At 47.2% G+C, this 21,421-nt stretch overlaps 1 protein-coding gene across 9 annotated transcripts in view; it reads left to right on the top strand.

The window, feature by feature from the left end:
- Positions 1–21,421, top strand: part of NCAM1 (neural cell adhesion molecule 1) — a 255,069-nt gene that overhangs the window by 160,696 nt on the left and 72,952 nt on the right. For all 9 annotated transcript variants that reach the window (XM_039496751.1, XM_039496748.1, XM_039496749.1 and 6 more), the window contains exons 5-10: positions 14,246–14,320; positions 16,033–16,251; positions 17,889–18,032; positions 19,098–19,235; positions 19,745–19,862; positions 20,492–20,661. In XM_039496751.1, the coding sequence (XP_039352685.1) occupies positions 14,246–14,320; positions 16,033–16,251; positions 17,889–18,032; positions 19,098–19,235; positions 19,745–19,862; positions 20,492–20,661 (864 nt within the window). The remainder of the gene's footprint in view (positions 1–14,245; positions 14,321–16,032; positions 16,252–17,888; positions 18,033–19,097; positions 19,236–19,744; positions 19,863–20,491; positions 20,662–21,421) is intronic.

Raw genomic sequence — 21,421 nt, 5'->3', positions numbered from 1 at the left:
TACCACCTCTCAGAGAGATGAATTACCTACAGTGATGGGAGATCCCCTCCTATTGCTGTAATAAATGTCTACACTGTGCCGCTGGAGCATTTTAAGTGTAGGCATAGACTCACATGTCCTGCCGGCAAGGTTGTCAGTGTCCTGGGAAGAACTAGCTTAGGACAGGGCACTGGTAGATACTGGTTGAAACTGGGAAAATAAAATTATTATTAGACTAATATGAATGAAAATTACTAAAAACTATTTAGCAATTAGATAATTTAATGATGTTCATTAAAGGAAATACAATAAAACAAAAGAGAGTTTCAGCCTAAAGCTGTGTGCTTTGCCTTGGCTACCTCAAACAGAAACTGACACTTCTGAATCTCAGAATTCACCATCTGTTTGCGCTAACAAAGGAGGACTTCCCAGATTCAGAAGTTTCAGTTTCTGTCTGAGGTAAACTGCCAAACTGTCCAGTCTAGTACTTTGTCCCTTGGTGTGGCTGTTTGGAGTGCAGCTGCTGCAACTGAATTCAGTAGGTACAGTGATGAAAGTCAAAATATTTCAGCATGAGCAAAGACGGAAGACCAGTTGATCCAATTCATGGCTATGTTGAGAAAATTCACAAAGGTGGCACAGAGTGTCTTAAATGCAGAAATGGCAAAGAAAAAGGGAGTGGGAAGGCAGACGGTATGAGGAAACATGTTGCAAAATGCAATGGAAAAAACAGACACTTTGGCTAAATGTATGTGGTTATTAGTATCCGTCTCTGAGGACGAAGATACTGATAATGCTGCTTTGCCATTGCCAAGCAAATCAGAAGAAAGCCAGGTCCAGGACAGCAAGGAGGAAGTGTCATGGTTTTTCAACCACATGTGGATATGTTTGTAACAAAACCAATGCCAGAATGGAAACAAGTGATAGACTTGAAAATTGCAGGTTTTTTTATGGCTGTAATATTCCCTTTTCTGTTATTGAATATCCAACTTTTCCATGCAATGATCAGTTGCATTAGGCCAGGCTACAAAGCGTCCAGTTGAAAGCAAGTAACAGGTGAACTGTCTAATGCCATTACTGTTGGCCTGAAGATGGACACATGCAACAAATTACATGGAAAAGCAGTTACATTAGTATAAGATGGCTGGAGCAATGTGCACAATGACCCAGAGACAGCTAACTATATGCAGACAGAGAAACCTGTGGTTTACGTATCAACAGTTGATAAGAAGACTGGAACGAGCCGTTACGCTGGCAAAAGAAGCTAGAGCATTAGCAAATGAACTGTATGGTTGTATTGTTAAGTATGAGAAATGATTTGGAACAAGATGATGGCATTTTGGTTACGTGTGCATCCGATTGGCTAAATCTACTTGGAGAAGACCTTACGTCAAGTGCTTTGATAATACACACAGATTTACACACACTTTCGTAATCACCATCTGCCTGGATAACAGACAGCCAAGGATGTGTAAAACCCCAAATCCCTGATGACATGTTGGAACTGTCAAGTAACATTCCTGGAAACATAAAAAATTGGCGGCATTATCTCAGGATTGTGAGCGATCACTAGCAAGAACTTGAAGATAGAGTGGTCAGTATAATTAATAACCAAGGGATTTTTAGGGAGAAGTGAAGAACTTGATCAGTCAATTTAAACCAGTTGCTGAGGCACTTGGCACGTTCCAGAGGGACACATCAGCAATTGCTGTTGCACAAGAAGCCTGGTTGAATCTATTGATAAATGAATATCTTGCACTACACAAAGCAGAAGTACAGAAGAGATTTCATAAGGCCATTATTCTTGTCATATGTTGGCCAGCCTCCTTCATCCAAAATACATAGGAAAGAAATTGTCAACTGAACAAGAAATTGCAAGGCAGTGGTTGCTCAGCAAACATCCTGACTTTCTGCCATATTTACATGCATTTAAAGTAGAAGGTCTGTATCCAAAACCAATGTTTTCATCTGCTATCATGGAAGAGGTCCCCTGTAACATAGTCGCAAAATCGGAAGAAGACTCATATTCCATCTGATTTCATAGAACTGGTGGTGTGTTAAGATCAGTGTCAAAATTGAGGAATAGGCTCGGTCTGTCCACTACATCAAAGTTGATCTGCTACAGAATGCTGTATGGCCAAATGAACCTGGACTTGTCTGCAAATCCACCTGCTTCTGATTGCTTAATGCTTCGCGCCTACAACACTGCATTATTGTCATTTTCATATAATCGAATGGTTGACTTTTCTTTCTATAATATTGAAAACTGGAATATGACTCATGACATGGATAACTTCCTTGAGAAAATGCCCAACCAAAGTAGATGCAGTTGTTCTAATGCTAGGCACTATAATTACATATATTAGTATTACTCTTACTGCATTTTTACTTTTTATTTGTACAACCCTAAATTAACCTCCAAATCTGCTTCTTTATGTAACCACCATTTGAATGTGTAACTAAAACGAAGTGTAATGTGCTGTTCAGTCATGAAACAGTGTATAAAATAGAAAATGCCTTAAATAGGGACTAACTAGTTTTTCCTGGTGTGGTAAAAACCATGATTTTAGCTTGCAAAAACAGCGTCTGGTGGCCTGCAGGGAATGAATAGGCCAAATTCCACTCTTGGTTACTTTGGATTTACTATGGTGTTAGTCTTTTGCAGGGGTCGGCAATCTCTGGCATGTGGCTCGCCAGGGTAAACACCCTGGTGGGCCGGGCCAGGTTGTTTACCTGCTGCGTCGGCAGGTTCGGCGGATTGCGGCTCCCACTGGCTGTGGTTCGCCGTCCGAGGCCAATGGGGGTGGCGGGAAGCCGCAGCCAGCACATCCCTCACCTGTGCCGCTTCCCGCCGCCCCCATTGGCCTGGGACGGCGAACCATAGCCAGTGGGAGCCGCAATCTGCCGAACCTGCCGACGCAGCAGGTAAACAAACTGGCCCGGCCCACCAGAGTGTTTACCCTGGCGAGCCACATGCCAGAGGTTGCCGACCCCTGGTCTTTTGGCTTCAGCTGAGTTCCTTCAGGTTTACACCATTGCAGATGAGATCAGAATCAGACCCACTGTTTGTAAAGTGCTATTTGATTAAGTATTGTTCCCAGTCCTAATATACTTCTGGAAGAATTGTCTCTGCCTACCAAAGTAGCCTCCTAGCCATTCAGAATTACCCCAACAATCTGAGATACCCATCAGTAGCAAACCCACAGTAGCAGAAGAGGTTTGTCAGCTCTGAAGAGTTGGGGCTGAGGTGGTGATACCAGACAGTGAGATCTGCCCGAGATGTTGCATTTGCCCAGGGATTACCTTGCTGCTTTCTTTTTGCCATTTTAAACAGCTTGAATGCTTAAGCCTATTGTGTGTGCTTCATAAAACAGCCCTGGTTTCTTTAATTCTGCAGACCTGCTGCTAATGACAGACTGAAATAAAAATCACCTTTAACTGTGTAGCTTTGATTTGGTTTTATACGAAGCTATTAACTCTCGCCACTTCAGGCTGTGTTTGTGATTAGCTGGATTAGTGGACTGGGAAAGGGGGGTAGAGGGGAGGATAATGCAAAATGGTTTGTCTGGATTGGTCTGAAAAATATAGCATCTATATTTCATTTACATTTCTGCCACAAATGACCTGCTGAGTGCAGTGATTATTCTCGGATACCTAAGATAAGGGATGAAGGGCAATCAGCATTACTTATGATTTGAGACGTTAAATTAGAACCTATTTGTATCTGTTATATTTGTCTAGATGCTGTTACTATGGTGAGGCGAGGTCATGTAAGAATGTAGGTGGCTGTGACACTGAGAGTAGAATCAAGTCTGTATAGCTCAGCAACTGTGTGACTGCAGACAAGAAAACAGGCTGGAAAATTACACTGGCTTCAGTTCACCCACTGTGCTGCAGAATGGTGCAAAAAATAGGGATGGCTCCACATGTCTCCTGCGCAAAAACGTCCCGGGATATAATATCATCCACTAATTAGTTTGTCTAATGAAAGGACCGGGGTAGGCAGCATCTGTGCTTATTTTGGTCTGTTGGGGTTTTTTTTGGAGGTTTAAAGGAGCTCATGCCCATGACTAAGAGTGGAGACGGGGGACTAAGAAGGTGGTTAGAAATACGTAGAGAAGTTTTGAAATCCTATTTTTTAAGTTGTTTCTCAGGGCAGATCTCTGGAAGTTGACAGGTCATTTGACTGACTCGTTTCTGGCCTTTTAAATCAGGTTTGCATTTTGAGGAGGGTGGGGGTGGAGATTAAAAATAATAAAAAATGCATTTGTGCCAGTTCAGGTATTGGGAAAAGAAACAGATATTTCACAATGAGTTTGTCTTTTCTAGCACTTTGGGCAAGAACACTTTAAACTAGTGAAATTCACTTACCTCAGGTCTGGTTCACACCTCTGTTACTGCAGTTTTACACTGAAATTAGTGGAGTTCACCAGCTTAACACAGATGTATTGAAGTCTTTACTTAAGTCCCTAGGAATGGTCATTGTAACCCAGGAGAAACAAAAACAAATAGAGTTTATCTGAAAGATTAATAGAGGAAACCCCCACTTCAAAAGACTTTTATTTGAGAGTTCTCTTCTTTTCCTTTCTTCCGCAGTGGTGGTTCATGCCTAGTATCTAAAATCTTCATTGGCTCTTGCTTGCAAATGGGCTGTGATTGCGTTGCAACATAAAAGGACTTGTGTTCTGGTTTTGCACTAGTGGATGTTGCCATCACTACATCAGTCAGACTGCTGAGCGGTTCATGTTCAATCCTGACAACACAGAGGGATTCGTTGTAAAATCTTCCTGACTGAAGATGAACCAATTTGGCTGTCTTCAATATTTGGAAATTTACTGCGCATGAAAAGAAAGGAGCACTCAGGTTGGCTAGGGCCCCCTCATAGCTCTGCTAATGCACTTCTCCTAACTGGCAAGACTCTGTGTTTAAGGTAGCCCGGTCCTCCATCAATGAGCCTTGTTCATGGCCCACAGAACCCCCTTCTCTTCCGGTCCCATGCGTCCCACAGCTCTGACAGTAGCCTTCAGCCCTGACCTGCAGCATCCCTGCATCTGCCAGCCTTTGGCCTTTTCTGAACAGTGTGTGTTACTGGTTCTTAATCGTGCGATGGCTTTGTCATGTGGACAGGTGTGTGCGCCAAGACAAGAGGCCCACCGTGCAAACTCACTTGGGACTCAGACCAACTGAAGGCACTTCTCCAGCAATGAGCCAGGCACTAAACTGGAGCTACAGCTTTGTTCTTTAGCTGAAGCAAGACCCATCGCCCCAAAGGCAGCTGCCCCACTGGTTGCCCATTTGATCCATCAGGCTTGTATTGTATTTGCTTTTATCCAGGTGTTTGTGTTTACTTTGTTGTCAGCATGTTGTTTCCAAGTAGTGCAGTTTATTTTATTTTCTTTACACACATGGACCCAACAGCTCCCACTGTGATGCTTTAAGGCAAATTTTTCCAAAGAGTTCAGCATCCAGTGTGCAACCAGCATATCTGACCTCAGTTGTAAGAATCTGGCCATGGATGTTAGTTTGATTCTGAAGCTTGGAGGGGCAGGGGGGAGACAGAGTCTCAGCTCTTCCTTTCTACCCAAAGAAGAGTGGAAGGAGCAGTAATCTTCCCTCTGATTTACAAGACCTGCTTTCAGGGTCAGCCGATAATTCTCCGGGGCAAGGATAGTATCAGCTGCTGTTCAGTGGATCTCACAAGGCCTTGGGGTTTGACCTTTCCTATAAATAGGGAATATAGTGACACTAGATAGCTTGGGATCTGGGGTGTGTACAATACGAACGGCTGACAGAATCCATGCAGTGAATTGTTATAGAATATATTGACTTTCTCAGAGCTCATGAGGGGCAGAGCTGGAGAGAAAAAGCTTGGACAATTGACAGGCACCATTAAATAGATCTGGTTTATTTCCTCTTTCAAATTTGTAAATAAAATCAACCCACTGTGGGCCTGGCCTGTAGTTCTCAGTGTGACTTCAGCGCCTCTGAAAAATCCAGCCCCAATTACCATAGCATCTGTGCTATGCTCTCCAACGTATTTATCCTCACAACGCCCCTGTGAGATAGGTAGCACTGTTATCCCCATTGTACAGAGGGGGAACTGAGGCACAGAGAGACTCAGTGACTTGCCCAAGGTCACATTGCAGGTCTGTGGTGGATGAAGGAATCAGACTCCGCCCTCCCAGGCTAGCACCCTAATTTCTGGATTAGCCGTCTTTTCAAATTAGGCCCTTCCTTTAGGTCTGGGTATATATTTAAAAAATGCAAAATGGGTCTGCTCACCAGTGTTACCACTTTCATGCTCTGTACAGCTCTGTATCTTCACTCAGAGACATATGCTGTAAATCAGGGTCTGGCTCCTACCCCGGCAAAAGAGGCTGTCCCGGCTTGACAAAAGATATGTCTGCGTCTTGAGGATGAGGTTTGTATACGTCTCTTTGCAACAGGAGCTGCTCAGGTATAAAAGAAAGCCCTGTCCTGCCTTGCCACTGCTGTGTCACTTCAGATTGCGAGACCCAACAGTTTGTGTGATATGTACCTTCAGATGAAAGTCATATTTATGAATTGAGAAATTTACTCTCTAATGGAATAATACTGTAGCAAGCGTGGACAAAACAGTTGGGGGACAGGAATGAGAGATGCCTACCAAGTTACCTAATGCGAATTTAGCAGCCTAAATTATAAGGACTTTGTGGCAAATGAATAGCTAGTTCCTACGAATGTCTCTAACATTTATGATCATTATTTAAATTAACTTCTGATGACATCCACCTCTGGCCCCCCCTGTTCATCAGTAGCCCCCAGCTTCCCCAGTCCATCAGTAGCCAGGTTCCATCTCTGCTCCTTGGCGCTCTCCTCCATCTCCTCCCAGCTCTACAGAGGCTTCAGTTTTCATCTCGGTCTCAGAAGGCCTGATTTTAGCATGACCTCCCTGTGAAATGACTTTATTTATTGACTTCATCTGAGGAGGTGAGCGGAGTGTGTCACAGATGGGTCAGGACCCATCACCCCTTAAGGGACCAGTCATCTTGTGACAGTGCCCAGCTAGAGATATCTGAAATGGGCCTGAACCTTCTGTAAACCAGGCTCCTTAAGGCTGTTTCAAGTTGAGCGCTGAAAAATGGAAGCAGCCAAAATCACTGGCCACTTTTGAAAATGTTGGCCAAAATCTTTTCAGTTGTGGACTAGTCTCCTTTTCTTTCTGAGTAGCCTGAGATTCCACCGTGATGCTGGCCAGAGGGGAGTGGTTACGTGTAGAAGTGTGTATTGCTCTTTCTTCCAATCAGGACTGTGGCTGGGTGAAGTAAGACACTCAGGGGCCCGTCTGTTCTTTGATTAATGTTATTGCCAGACATATGCTTGGAGGGGGCAAGAACAGATCTCACGGGAATGTTAGTCGGGTACCTGGGTTTAGTCCAAACGAGGCAGAAGCGTGAGACTCTCCTGTGACTTGGCTTGTGCTATCTGTATTTGGGAGCGTGGAAATGCAGATTTTTTGGGTTGGATTTTCCCTCCCGCCTGCCCTCTGTCAGGTGAAATTCCTGCCTCTTTGCCCTATGATGAGACCCCTCAGGGGCATTACTGAGTGGACAGTGGCATTTGAAGCAGTTTGCAATGGAAGTGCCTGCTTGGGGGAAGGAAGTCGATGAGGAATAGTCCTCACTAGGACAGAAGACACATAATCCCCCCTATATAGAACAGGCAGGAGCAGAATATAATAGAAATTGAACATGTTTCAGCCACTTTTATTTTCCATTGTGGGGCTAGGTTAGCTAAATTCTGTACTCTCTCCCTGGTCCCTTACTACCATAGTACCATCTGCACTGTAAATTTTGTTGTCAAGCTGTCACTGTTTAATAGCAGCTCTCGATGAGACACTGACATTTTTAAAGGCCAGATCAGCATGGCTGGCAGCAAGGGTTTGTTTATAGGGATAACGCCAGCATTGTGCAGTTGTTCTGGGATATGGTAAATCAAGAATAGAAGGAGCAGCTTCTGTAGTCTGTATTTTCCATGGGTTTATACTGCACACAGGATGGCCGGAGGAGGGGGGTGAGGTGTGCATGGAGGAGAGTTGTTTCATTAATGCAGAACTGTGCATGAAAATTAAGCTTTCTCCCTCCCCTCCTGCAGTGTGATGGATGGAACTGGAGAAAAGAGGGTCAGGGTTCAGGAGGAACTGAGTATGGTAGGTGACACCAGAGGTTTGGGGGTGCAAGTTGGTGCCAGGCAGCTGCCTCTCAAACCAGAGAGCCTCACTGTGTCACACTGGCCCCGCCGCATACTTAACAAAAATCTCTTACCTTCCAACTCTGCCTGCCTGTTGCAGCACTTCCTGCAAATGAATCGCTGTCCACAGAATCCATGGGGAATCAGACTTGAGTATTTGTGTGGCTTCGTGGACAGAGCTCTGGACTGAGACTCAGGAGACCCAGTTTCTGTTCCCAGCTCTGCCCCTGGCCTGCTGGGAGAGCATGGGCAAGTCACATCCCCTCCCTATACCTCAGTATCCCCATCTGTAAAATGGTTATATGGACCCTGCTAAGCATGTGTGCCTTCTCAAGGTGTTGGTGTATTTGGGAAATATGTACAGAGGGACATGCAAAGAGAAGCTATGTCAGACATGGGCCCAAGGATAGGCATTGGCTTGGATCTAGACAGTTGAAGGAGTATTGCCACTGACTTCCATGGGAGGAGGATTGAGCCAGAGCTTTCTGATGACATCCACCTCTGAAGTACTGTGGTGTAGAAGAGATGCCCCATGTTGATGTATTGTCTCGTTGCTTGCAGAGTGCAGATGCTCGCAGCGTGGAGCTGCGCTGTGGGAGGGCAGGTCACTTTGCTGTGTAAGTGGGAGCTGCTGTCTTTGTAGCTCAGCAGTGATCACCTGCCAGGACTCACTGGCTCTTTCAGGCAGTGCAGATAGCTGGCTAGCAGTTGGCTTTGGTTTTGCACGTTACCTGTGTGACTGGAAGGTGGATCTAGGATAAAAGCACCATACTGCCATCTGGCAGGAGCTAATTCGTTGTTGCTGCTGGATGGGGTCACCATTTGTGATTGTAAATTCAATTGTGAAGGGGCCTGTAACTTTGTGTATGAACGTTCTTCTCCTCCCCGCCCCCGCATTAATTTCAAACAGTGACATTGTTAATGATGCTGTTCTGGTGGCAATGTAAATGAGGAGCACCAGACGCAGAAGTGCCCAGCTCTGTGACGCTTCTCCTCTTCGTTCCTGTTGCAGCAGAGAGCAGAGCTGTCAGCAACCCCCTGTCGCGTGGGTCAGTTGAACTCCTTGCTTGCTACCTTCCCATTGCTGGCAGGTGGAAGGATCAACATGCAGGTCATGAAGCAACACGCTGTGTATGATGTGTTGGTGCTAGCGGATCCCTGTACTCAGTCATTTTAATTTCAAGCAGCCTTGACCCCAAAAGGGGATGTGCTTTGGAAGTGGATGCACTTTTTGCCCTCTGGGAGACTTTGTACAAACAGTAACCATGCCTTGCTGAGCAATTCGGGGGGAAGGGTGTCAGTTGCTTTATCTCTGTTTCCCGAGGTGAGTTTCAAAGTGACCAAAAGTGTTGAGAAATTGTGTTTTCCAGAGCTCCAGCAGGGAAGTGATTGTTTCTTACCCCACTTTGTTCTTGTGCTCTGTTTCACATCTGTGTCGCTCACAGGAGAGCTGGTAACTGAACTGAGACCCAAATCATAGGTAGAAAAAAATCTCTACATGTTTTAGGGAAAGGCGTTTTAGGAGAAGAAGATTGCTCTTCATTGTGTCAAAAGTCTTGCTGAAGTCCAGGTATATTATGTCCACCGCCTTCCCCCTTCATCCTCCAGGTATTTACAAATTAAATGTTTTATAGATTGCTCTAGTAGCTTCCCAGGTATCGAAGTCAGGCTGTCTGATCTATAGTTCCCTGGCTCCTCCTTTCCCCCCTTTTTAAAGATGGGAACTATGTTAGCCCTTCTCCAGTCTTCCAAGGCCTTTCCTGTCATCCGTAAGTATGTAAATATTATTGCCAGTGGCTCCGAGATTTCCTCAGTTAATTTCTTCAGTGCCCTGGGGTGAATAGCATCCCGCCCCGCTGATTTGGTCAGAAGATCTCTGATGTCTTCTTTTCTTATCCAGATCTGCAGCCCTTCCCCTTTCTTGTCTATGGTAATTTGGCTAGTTGTCTGCTCATGTGTTTTTGTGAGAAGACTGAAACAAGGCAGGCATTGAGCAGCTCTGCCTTCCTATCATCTTCCATTACCAGCTCACCTGGAGTAGATGCTGTGGGATTTTAAGGACTACATGCACCGGAGTGACAAATGGAGTATGTTTCAGGATTTTTGTTAAAACCTTTGTACTATGTTTTTATAATAAACTCTGTTGGCTTCAGTGGGATTTACATCTGAGTGAGCGAGGCCTTCTGCAGATGAAAAGTGAGGGCTAAGTGTTTGCAATGTTTGAAAATGGCTACCCACCTCCAGTGTCATTATTTGTGGTTTGTATTGGGATTCTTGCCCTTCTTTAGTCATTTGTTTGAACACTGGAATGATGGCAAAGCTCCTGCATCTGTTCTGTATATTCAAAGAGCTCTGGGGCTTAATGCCTATAGTCCAGTTACTGAGTAATTCAGCAGCACATGTCCTTTTCCTCTGTCGTGATAAGGAACGATGCCATTGATTTATAAGATATGGTGATTCCTTTGAGAGGAATGTTTTAAAGACTTAGAAAGAGCAGGCAGCTGAGACTAATGTCTTCATGGTTTAACAGTAAAGTGAGAAGCCCCTGGGAGAAGGCCACAAATAGTGTGGCACCAAAAGACTAAAGGTGACAGATAAAGCATTTGCAGTCGACGGGATGAGAAATGCTCTGGCAACGCAGGATGGAGAAATAGCTCGATTAAGATGATTGTTTTCTGCAAACTAATGGCTGCGATTTAAAAATAACACACATTAGGTCTGGCCTCCTGAAATTCTTATTTGACCTGGTCTTGTTAGGCCAGGAAGCTGAGGTAGCATCAGGCTCCAGCTGGCAGAGCGCGAGTGTCCAGTTATTTCTAATGCCTCATGAAGGAACGGTGCTCTGAGATTCAGGGTGCTGGGAGAAAGGGCATTTGTCTCCCGGGGTGTCCAGCACCGACCGCTGCTTGATTGGGGATGCAGAGGAAAGGCTGAGTTAGGATCTTGTCTCATTCGTATGATAGTGCTGCAAGTGTAACACACATCAGACAGAAGCCAGAAAATGGGCAGAAACTTGGAGCCTTGCTCAGATTATAGCGAGGTGCAGGACTGGGCAAGTTTGGGATGGGGGAATCGGCTGTGGCCCTGACTTTCCTTCGTTGGTTGATTTGCATCTCAACCTTCACCTTACTGGACCCAAGCAGGATTATTTCAGTATATATAATTTCCCCTTTTTGTTTTGGTTTGTTGACATTGCTCATCAGTTGCTTCTCTTTGCTTTGTTAAATATTAATACATTTAAAAAAAATCTGGATTTTCTGTCATAGGAACCTAAATTTAAACTCCTAAATCTTTACTTAAGTGACTTGCTTTTCAAAAGTGCTGAGCACCCAGCAGCTCCAGGTGCCTTCAGTCAAAGCTGGTGGGTGCTTTTGAAAACCTGGCTGCTTTTTTAGGTTTCTAAATACAATTTAGGAGCCAGTCTTTAGGCTCCTGCCATTGTCAATGTTAGCTTGTGTCTCTATTTGAGACTTTGCCTAGTCCAGAATAGCTACAGATGGAATATTTACCTAGCATTGTTTTATGTTGGTGATTAACGAAGCCTTTGAACTTGTTTGTGAAACACAGAAATACACAGCAAACGGCTCACTCAGAGATTCCTGAACACTTCTTAGTAAGTCGTTAGCACGTGGGCCATACCAAGGACTCCTTGGTCTAGACAGTCCAATTCTAAATTTGGAGCCAACATTCAAACTCTGGAGACAAAATGGCATCCAAGTTGGATTAAACTGATCAAATTGAAAACAGCTTATAAAGGCTCTAATCGTGGGCTTTTATTTAGTTTATCAAAACTTGGCTCCCCTCTCAGAGTTGGGCCATTTGCACTAGGAACCATTAAAACTCAGGCCCCATATAAATGCATCATTGTCGCATCTTCCCATACGTTGACAATCCTGCAGTTCCTGCAGGCTGACATGCCTTGAGTTTTGATGGTGTCCTCTCTCTGTCTAGTTCTGTTCTGAAGCAGAATGCTAATGCCCCTGTAAGCAGGCATAGCTGTGCTGCAGACACACGGGGCTGTGGGCTTTGGTGGTTGGGTTTCAAAGTGTAAGAACTCTTTTAATACCTTTTGTACTTGCATCACAGAGCAGTGACCCACCGAGGAGGAACTACTCCATACACGATGCACAGTGTAAACTGCACAATGTCAGGAGGATTAATAGAAGGAAAATACAGCCTCTAGAACTAGGCTATTTAGTTCTCGCTGCACTGGATCTAATAAACCTTTAGCCGTTTATTATGTTTGGCCTTTTGTACCTGCAGTTCTGTCTGGGAGTGAATTATATTAAAGTAATATGGTTGAGAGAAATTAGATTACACAGAAATAAAATGGGCTGAATGCAGGAGCTAAAAGTGCAGCCTGTACTTTATTGAAAACAGGAAGGAGCGACAGTAACCTCCAGACAAGACATGTGAGTGAAATGGAGTTTTCCAAAAGGAGGTTTTAAAGGGCTGGAGCTCTGTAGTCCTGAGGACTGTTTTCTCTGTGTTGTCTTTGGACTCCTGATCCAGCCTGTTTACTGTCGTGCCTAGATTATTTTTAAAACAATTCTCTTGGGACTCAAAGGGCCAGACGCACTGGTGCTTTCCCCTGGCTGTGTTGCACTGCTCTGGTGACACAGAGCAGCTGTTAACCTGGTTTAACAGGCCATTTAAATGGGTTTTATAGCTGCCAGGGCAGTGCAAAGCAGCCAGAGCCTGCCAGTGAATCCAGTCCTAGATCACTGGGATACTAACTGTGCTTCTGCAACACAGAGAGCAAAGACAATGCAAAAATGAAGAGGCCTAAATAGCCTTATGCGGCCTAAATGACTTATCTCTGAATGCTGCTCTGCTTGTCACAGTGCTTGCTCCGCTTCCAGTAGCTTTGCCCTATTTTCAGGAACGGGTGGCTCTAGCTTTTTTGCTGCCCCAAGCATGGCAGGCAGGCTGCCTTTGGTGGCGTGCCTGCGGGAGGTCCCACGGATTCAGTGTACCCGCCGCCGAATTACCCCCGAATCCGCAGGACCGGTGGACCTCCCGCAGGCAAGCCGCCGAAAGCTGAGAGCCACCCTTGCAGGGACTGGCAGGGCGCCCCCCGCGGCTTGCCGCCCCAGGCACATGCTTGGAGCGCTGGTGCCTGGAGCCACCGCTGTTAAGGAAGAGTGAATATTAGTAGTCTCCTAGGATAGGGACTGTCCTGCTGAGCTGCAAGACCTTGACACAGGTCACAGGAATAATGTGTCATTGCTGTCTGCCAATGCTCAACACATGATGCCGGCAAACTTTAAAGAAAAATACTGTAGTGATGCTGAGAATCTCACACCCATATCTTGGACAGTGCAGTCGCTGTTTTGATTGACACAAGCACGGATACGTATGTGTTATGGCAATAATTCTATATGTAAATGTGAGGCAAACACGTGGCAGGGCGAGAGCAGCTGTGAAGCTAAGCAGCACACAAACCCTGAGTGTGTAGGGAAAGCACAGAGTCAGTATATACTTGAGCAGCTAAACAGCCTGGAGCGTGTTACTTCATTGCCAGACTCAAATTGGGATTCTCTTCTCCCACCGCCAGCTCTGTTCCTTTCTCAGCTTTGCCCTTTATGCATTCAACAGCCTCCCATTTCAAGCCCACTAAGCTGCCACCTTCTTTTCATTCAGCCCCTTCCTTCCATGCTGCCTTCCAAGTGATTCAATAACCATAAATAATAGGGTGCCCAAATGGTGTGATCTTATTACTGCCCTCTCCAGTCCACCTCCAAGCATGATGTGCAGCACATAACTTGACGTACAACAGATCACCAGGTAACACAGCTCCTCCCATGCCTTTCTGTGTAGGCACAGGAAGAGGTGGAAGTGCCTCATGTCGTTACAGGCTCTTTGAGATCCTTAGGGATGGAAGGCTTGTGTATAATCCAATACTGGTCGGGAGCATTGGAAGTGGAGTTAAGAGCCCTGGCCCTTCCATTGCTGAGCTGACCTGAGTCCCAAGCGGCAGGATCTTTTTCTGCTGGATGACTCCAGTTGCCTAACTCCTGCTTTGTGTCTTTCCCAGTGTCTCTACAAGTGGATATTGTTCCAAGTCAGGTGGAGATCAGCGTTGGAGAATCCAAATTCTTCTTATGTCAAGGTGAGTGCTGGCTGCTGCTTCTGTCAGGCTTTTCCATCCGTGTTTGTTGAGTCACTTTTGGGGAACCCATTCCACTCAGCCCCAGGCATATTCACATGTACAGGGTCATGCCATTCAATTCTCCTTGTTGTTGGGTTTCTTGGTCTTCTATTTTGTAATTCAAGCAGATCAAAAGCAATCATAGAATGTCAGGGTTGGAAGGGACCTCAGGAGGTCATCTAGTCCACCCCCCCTGCTCAAAGCAGGACCAATCCCCAACTAAATCACAGGTATAATAGCAAAGGTGACAGAGGTGGTTGGGCTGGGAGAGTAAAGACACACTTCTCCTGGGGCTGGGAAGAGCAGGAAGCAATACCCCAGAGCCACCCCAGAACCCCGAAGACCAGAAGGGTTGCCCCAGAAATCTGTTACATCGCGTCTGCCCTCAGCATTGGTCTTTTTTGTTTTAGAGGTATTAGTCTGAGGGCCAAGATTTTTCAAAATCATCTGGGGGATTCTGATACCCAATTTCCAACCGCTTGAATGGGAGCTTGGATTCTAAGCCCCTTGGGCACCTTTGAAAATCTCCACCTCAGCCCCTGAGGATTTTAATACAACGGGAATCCTGCATTTTTAGTACCACCCTTCCTGCCACTTGCTCCAACCAGCTGGGTGAAAGAAGCAGTATTCAGTGTCCACTGTGAACCCCAGGCAATGCACGTATCCTGTGTGGTACTGCACAGTTACTGCAGCACGCCCCGTTTCAGCACACACGCATGCCACTGGCTACAGGTTTCCCTGGTTTGCCTGGGTGAATTGGTTACCTGGGTGCAACACTGGTATGACAACAAATGATCCCAGGTCACCCCTAAACCAGAGCATGACACTGAGCAAACATTAAAACATGGCTTGGAGCCAAGTTCCAGTCTGGCGTGTCTGACTTCCCCAAGCATCTCCTCGTTAGGGCGAGGGAGGAGGCTGTGGGACCCAGGCTAGCTCAGCGCAGAGTCATTTGTTAATGTCTATAAAGTGCTTTGAAGGCAAAAGTGTCCTCTGAGTAAGTGCTATTGTGATGACTCCACCTTGGCTTCAGCAAATGGGATTGGTTAAATTTCCTCTGTGACAGATTTCCTCTGAACAAATAACAAAGCCACATGGCGAAACCCTGAAACGTGAGCTCCAAGAGATGGGTCCTTACAAGCCACTTTGATTTGCATCAGATGCAGTGGCAGGTTTAACTTGCCTGTTGTGCAATGTAACCAGCTTGGTTTGCAATGCGATGCCCCAGCACAACCTGCAAACAGGGATATTTATTGGAGCGGGAGGAGTGCTGTGTTTCCATGCTGAGCGGGGTGAGGGGAGAAGACCGCAGGGATGTATGAGGCCATTCCAAGCCTAAAATGGGCAGCTTCTCCTTTTGGCTGCATGGGGCAGCAGCTAATGGATGTCTTTCTGTGAGGGTGGGGAGCTGTCCCCGGTGGACCCAGACCGTGGCATATAATGTGTGAGCCACTGCTGGGATTAGCTCTCTGGCATCGGGGCTTGTCAGTAAATCCAAGGGGACTTAAACGTGCCCCCTCAGGTGGGTGGGCTCAGTAAGCATGCCCCACACTGCCCAGGCATCAGAAATCCTTTGCCTGGTCTGGGCCCTTCCCATAACCCTGCAGGCGATGGCCCCCAGGCCCTGGCTGGCTAAGAGGGAGCTGGTCCAATGTGCTTTGTTTCATCTCTAGTGACTGGGGAAGCCAAAGCCAAAGACATTTCCTGGTTCTCCCCCAACGGCGAGAAGCTGACGCCCAACCAGCAGCGCATCTCGGTGGTGCGGAACGATGACTTCTCCTCCACCCTCACCATTTACAGCGCCAACATCGACGACGCCGGCATCTACAAGTGTGTCGTCACCAGTGAGGAGGAGGGCGACTCTGAGGCCACCGTCAACGTGAAAATCTTCCGTAAGAGCACAGCTCTGGGAGCCTGCTTTGCGGTCGGGCTCTTGTGAGCGGAGGCCCAGGGACTTGCTGGGGAGGTGTGGCTCTCATTAGTGAGGGGTGGCCAGGAAGGGGAGCCACCTCCCAAACAGACTGGGAAGGGGAAGGCTGTCAAAGTGGAGCCCATTCCTCCCTTAGCAGTGAGGGGAGAGTGTTGACTGTGAAGGAGGGTGGGGAGGGACATGAACAGGAGGCTGGAAAGTGGTGGGCAACCTTTCCTGTGAGGAGACGCTCACCCATGAGAAGCTAGGGGAAGGGCTGGTCTGTGAAGGATATGGGAATAGGAGAGTTTGTCCCACGAAGGGAGATGGGAAGGAGGTAGTCATGGTATTTGTCTGACTGACACCCCACCATCTCTGTCGTCAGAGTTACTGAGAGAAATAGAAGCCATTGTGTCTCAAGCTGGCCAGTTAGCAGTGAGCACCTTCCATATTTCCTCTCAGTTAACCCTGTGATTTGTCAGGTTGGCCTCAGAGCCACGTTCCTCATGTTCTGCCCTTCCCCATCTAATTCATGCTCCTCCATCCAAACCAGACCCTCCTGGTGTCACCCACGTGCTGTTAGCGGAGAGACTGAGAGTTCAGCCTGAGGGTTACGTCTGGGTGTGTGAATGGTCCCTGGCTCGTACGGCTGTCAGGAGCCAAGCAAAGGGATCCACAGGCTGAGCTGAATGGGTCAGGGGCAGGAAGACCATTCCTAACACGCCCTTTGTTCAAGCCACTCAGCGACTCTGCATTGACCCGCTTAATGGTGTGCGACAGATGAAGCAAGGGGTTGATTGGCTGTGAGGTCTGTTACTAGCGTAGCTGCTTTGCTCACCTCTTGTTACCCATGGTCTCTCTGCACAGCAAGAAAGCCGGGGAGACAGCCTGCTCTAGCAGTCCCTGGTCACAACAAAGGTTGTGGTAGCCACTTCTGGAGCCTCTGCCCTCAGGCCTCGTAGAAACAGAACAGCCAGTATCTCCAGTTTCAGAGCTGGACAATCCCATGGTTTTTGCAGCTTGCAGAATGTGCTTGGAACTTAGAAAGGGTCCTTCACCCCTGCTGGAGACCCCAGCTGAGCTGCAGCCCACTAAAATCTTTGGTGCAAGGTAGTGAGGAGCAAAGGTAGAGCCCAGAGTGATGTGAATGTCTGGGAGATGAGCATGGAGTGATGTGCTTGGTGCAGAACAGGCAGGGTTGGGATGAGGCAGAGTCAGGGCTCAGCACGGCCCTACAGGGACCACTTACAGTGCAGTGGGATCCTACATTCATGAGGCCCGTAATAGCCCTCAGCTGGCAAAGCTATCATAGCTGTTCCTTCCCTACCAGCTGGGAGGTTTTGCGTTTGGCTTTCCCATAACACGACATCCTAACATGGACACTCTTGTGAATCCAGTCGCCTCTTGGTGTGTAACTAGCACAGGGTTCCCGTACCATAGTGCGGGATGCTAATGCCAAGCTACACACATTGCTATGGCGTGAGCATCCCAAGTGGGTTCAGGCATGTGTATCATTGTTTCATCTGTGCTTTTAGTTGGCAACGTGCCTTGCAATTCAGAGGGTGCCCACAACATGCTGGGGCAGCGGCTCCATTGTCCTGTCACTCTCCTTGTTTTCAGAGAAGCTGATGTTCAGGAACGCTCCCACCCCTCAGGAGTTCCAGGAGGGGGAAGATGCGGTGATTGTGTGCGATGTGCTCAGCTCGCTGCCTCCCACCATTATGTGGAAACATAAGGACAGGGACGTTGTCCTGAAAAAAGATGGTAAGGAATGAGAGGTCTTGGCCCTGGCCCTTCCAGAGGCCTTGTGTAGGTCTGCCAGGGTGGCAAAAGGACAAGTAGGCACGGGAACTCAGAGAAGTGGGGTAAAATGGCACCCATTAGGTCTGGCCTCCTGGGACCATTATGATCATCCAGCCTGATCTCCTGACACAGGCCAGAGAACCTCCCTCAGGAATTGCATTAAAACACAGCATCTTGTAGTTGAAATAGAGCGTATGTTTTAAAAAGAGAAATCCAGTCTGGATTTAAAGAGGCCACGTGGTTAAGCTGTCCTGGCCAGAGCCCTCCCATTTCCCCTATGCTGCGCCAAGGAGCAGCAGACAGTGGAGCCCATCTGTGGATTTTGTGGGCTCATGTCACTCCAGAGCACTGTCTCCCCAGAGCAGTGTTGCCTCTGCAGCGTTTCCCAGCTCCTGTCAGTCTAGGTATCAAGGAAGTGCAGTTACAGATCAGCCAGTGGCTAGAGCACTAATCTAGGACTTGAGAGACCTGGGTTTAGTTTCCTGCTTTGCCACAGCCTCCCTGTGAGACCTTGGGCAAGTCACTTAGCCTGCCCTGTGCCTCACTCCCTATCTAGAAAAGGGGGTTCTAGCCCTGCCCTACCTTGTAGCGGTGGCGTGAGGATACACACACTAAAAGATTGTGAAGTGCTTTGAGATTTACTGATGAAAAATGCTATATTAGAGCGAGGTATTATCGTTATTTAAGACCAGCCTCCACTCCCCGGGGAGACAAGTAGTAAATGGTCCATTGGCCCAAGCCAGGTATTGATTAAACTTAGTGTAAAATAAAAGTGCTGGTTGTAAAATAACACAGAAGTTTGTCCCCATTGCCTCTTAGCTTGCTGTGTGAGGGACTCTCTCCTGGATGTTCTTTTCTGGCAGTGGCAGGTCTGATTATGGGGTGACTTTCATTACCCTGATGGAAAGGGAAGTTACATTACGCTAAGCTCTGTCCCCAAGCTGTAAGGGGAGTGGGGACGTGCCCGTTCATTGCAGCGCTCTCTCTAAATGATCCTTGACTGAAACTTCCTTTTGTCTCTTCTAGTCCGATTTATAGTCTTGCCCAACAACTTCTTGCAAATCCGGGGAATCAAGAAAACGGATGAGGGGACGTACCGCTGTGAGGGCAGAATCCTGGCTCGTGGGGAGGTCAATTTCAAGGATATTCAGGTCATCGTGAATGGTGAGCAGCTTGGAGCCCTGGCAGTGGAGGGGACTTGTGCTACCTGGGTTATAAGCTGCTGCACCCTTGTCTTGGAAGGAAAGACCCGATCATAAGTTCACACTCGTGAGCTGTCAGAATCATGATCCATGAGGCTTATTAATCTCACTCTGCTGTGTCAAATAAACACACCCATGAAATCGATTTGGCATTTACAAGATGTTTACAGGAAATTATCATGTCAGGAGTAAGCTTGAATGTCTCATAGCTCAAAGTGAGAGATGGCCCTCATTTGATTCATGGATGGTTTTGTCCAACAGACCATCTTCCCTGCAATGTGGGTCCTCTTCCTCCCACCATTTGATAGCGAGACCTTGTGCATCAAATGTATAGGTTCAAACCTGCAGGTGATGTGCTCCCTTGGACTGATTTATGTGTGTATGGCAGAGGGCAGGAAACTTCCTTACCTGGTTCTTTTCTACCTACCTGTTCTTTCCCCCTCTCTCTAACTCAGCTTCTTTTTCTTCCAGTGCCTCCTTCCGTCCGTGCCAGGCAGAACACAATGAATGCTACGGCCAATCTCAGCCAGTCTGTCACCTTAGTGTGCGATGCTGATGGCTTTCCTGAGCCAGCCATGAGCTGGATGAAGTAAGATACTCAATTTACATGGTTTAAGAGCATGGATGTTTTAACTGAGGCACTCAACGTGAGTGCTGCTTCCATCTGCACCTCTGATTGAGCAGAGCCGGTCACAGGGGGAATGGCACCATTTTAGCTAGAATATCATTGACTCAGTTTCTCATAACAAAGTCAGAGAATTGTAATGCTTTTACAAATGGTCATTTGCCAGTAACAATAGCAGCAGCAGTAATAGCAATATGCTGCAGCACCTTTCACCCCCAGGTCTTCACACACTTTACATGTCAGTCCCAGGGTCAACGTGGCATTGAGAAACCAAGGTTAGGGTTGGGGCTGACAGTGTCTCCGAATGCTGCTGCGGGGCAGCAGGCTGAGTTCTGGGTGCAGGGCCAGGGTCTCAAGCAACCCCCTCTGGTTGGCATGAGGGATGTCGACAGGTGAAGGACTCCATGGCACAGGACCCCAAGGCAAGGGTAGGGAGGGCTCAACCGAAGGAGGAAAACAAGTGTGAGAGAGGTGGGACCGTAGGGAAATTGTCCTTCCACCAAACAAAGGAGCTAGATTTAGAAATACAGATGAGTTCTAAAAACCAGCCAGCATTAACTTCTCACCCAACCTGCTTGTTTTGTGCCCTGCAGGGATGGGGACTTGATAGAACGGGGGGACAATGACAAGAAATACGACTTCAACTACGATGGCTCTGAGCTGACCATCAAGAAGGTAGAGAAGAGCGACGAGGCGGAGTACACCTGCACCGCTGAGAACAAGGCCGGAGAGCAGGAGGCCATCATCCACCTCAAAGTCTTCGGTAAACAGGGCAATAACAGGCTTGATATAGCTCCTTCCCACTCTTCTTCCCCCCCTCCCCAGACTGGTCAGGGAGCCCAGCTGGCCGTTGGCCGCTCATTGCTACAGACTGGAAGCAGCACACCCTGCCTCCCCAGCAGGCACGTCTGGCTCAGATGCTGGGTGCGCTTGCTGAATTACAGTGACCGCCTGTGTGCCAGCACTGTGCTGTCTACCAGACAAAAGATGCCGGCGGTCACTATAAAATACCGTCTCTCTTCCATTTCCTGTCTCTTGTGGCTGAAATTCCCGCGCCCTGCAGGGGGTCAGCACTAGGCTGTGCCCCACTCAAATGCTTTTCAAGCTTTTAGGGTTGAATCCAAAGTCAATGGGAGACTTTTCCTTTGATATCTGTGGGCATTAGGTCAAGCCTTTAGGATTGGAGTGGAACTTTTGAAAGCTCTGCACTGGGGTGAATTTCACCCTTAGCTGCATTCTGGAAAAGATTAATGTTAGCCCTTGTGACGCTGTCAGTTTCTTCCAGCTGTTTATTGCCATTTATCATAGACTTTTTTTTTTTTGGCAGAGATCTGAGTTGAAAAAAACCCAGGTCACACAAAGGTGGTTGTCAAACAACAAAAGTTAACCTTAGCTTTTCTAGTCTCCTTCCCGGCTTTCTTGAAACAGCCGAGGCCCTGATGTAATGACTGGCTTCGGTGTACTTGCTCCAGGGGCTGAGCTGGGCCCATTTTTAGTTTTGCTGAACTAGAAGCCAGGGCAGG

This window comes from Mauremys reevesii, linkage group 12 (genome assembly GCF_016161935.1).
Source record: "Mauremys reevesii isolate NIE-2019 linkage group 12, ASM1616193v1, whole genome shotgun sequence".
In the NCBI taxonomy this organism is placed as follows: domain Eukaryota; kingdom Metazoa; phylum Chordata; order Testudines; family Geoemydidae; genus Mauremys; species Mauremys reevesii.
The sequence above is the reverse complement of the archived record's forward strand: the minus strand, read 5'-3'. Positions and strand labels throughout refer to the sequence as shown.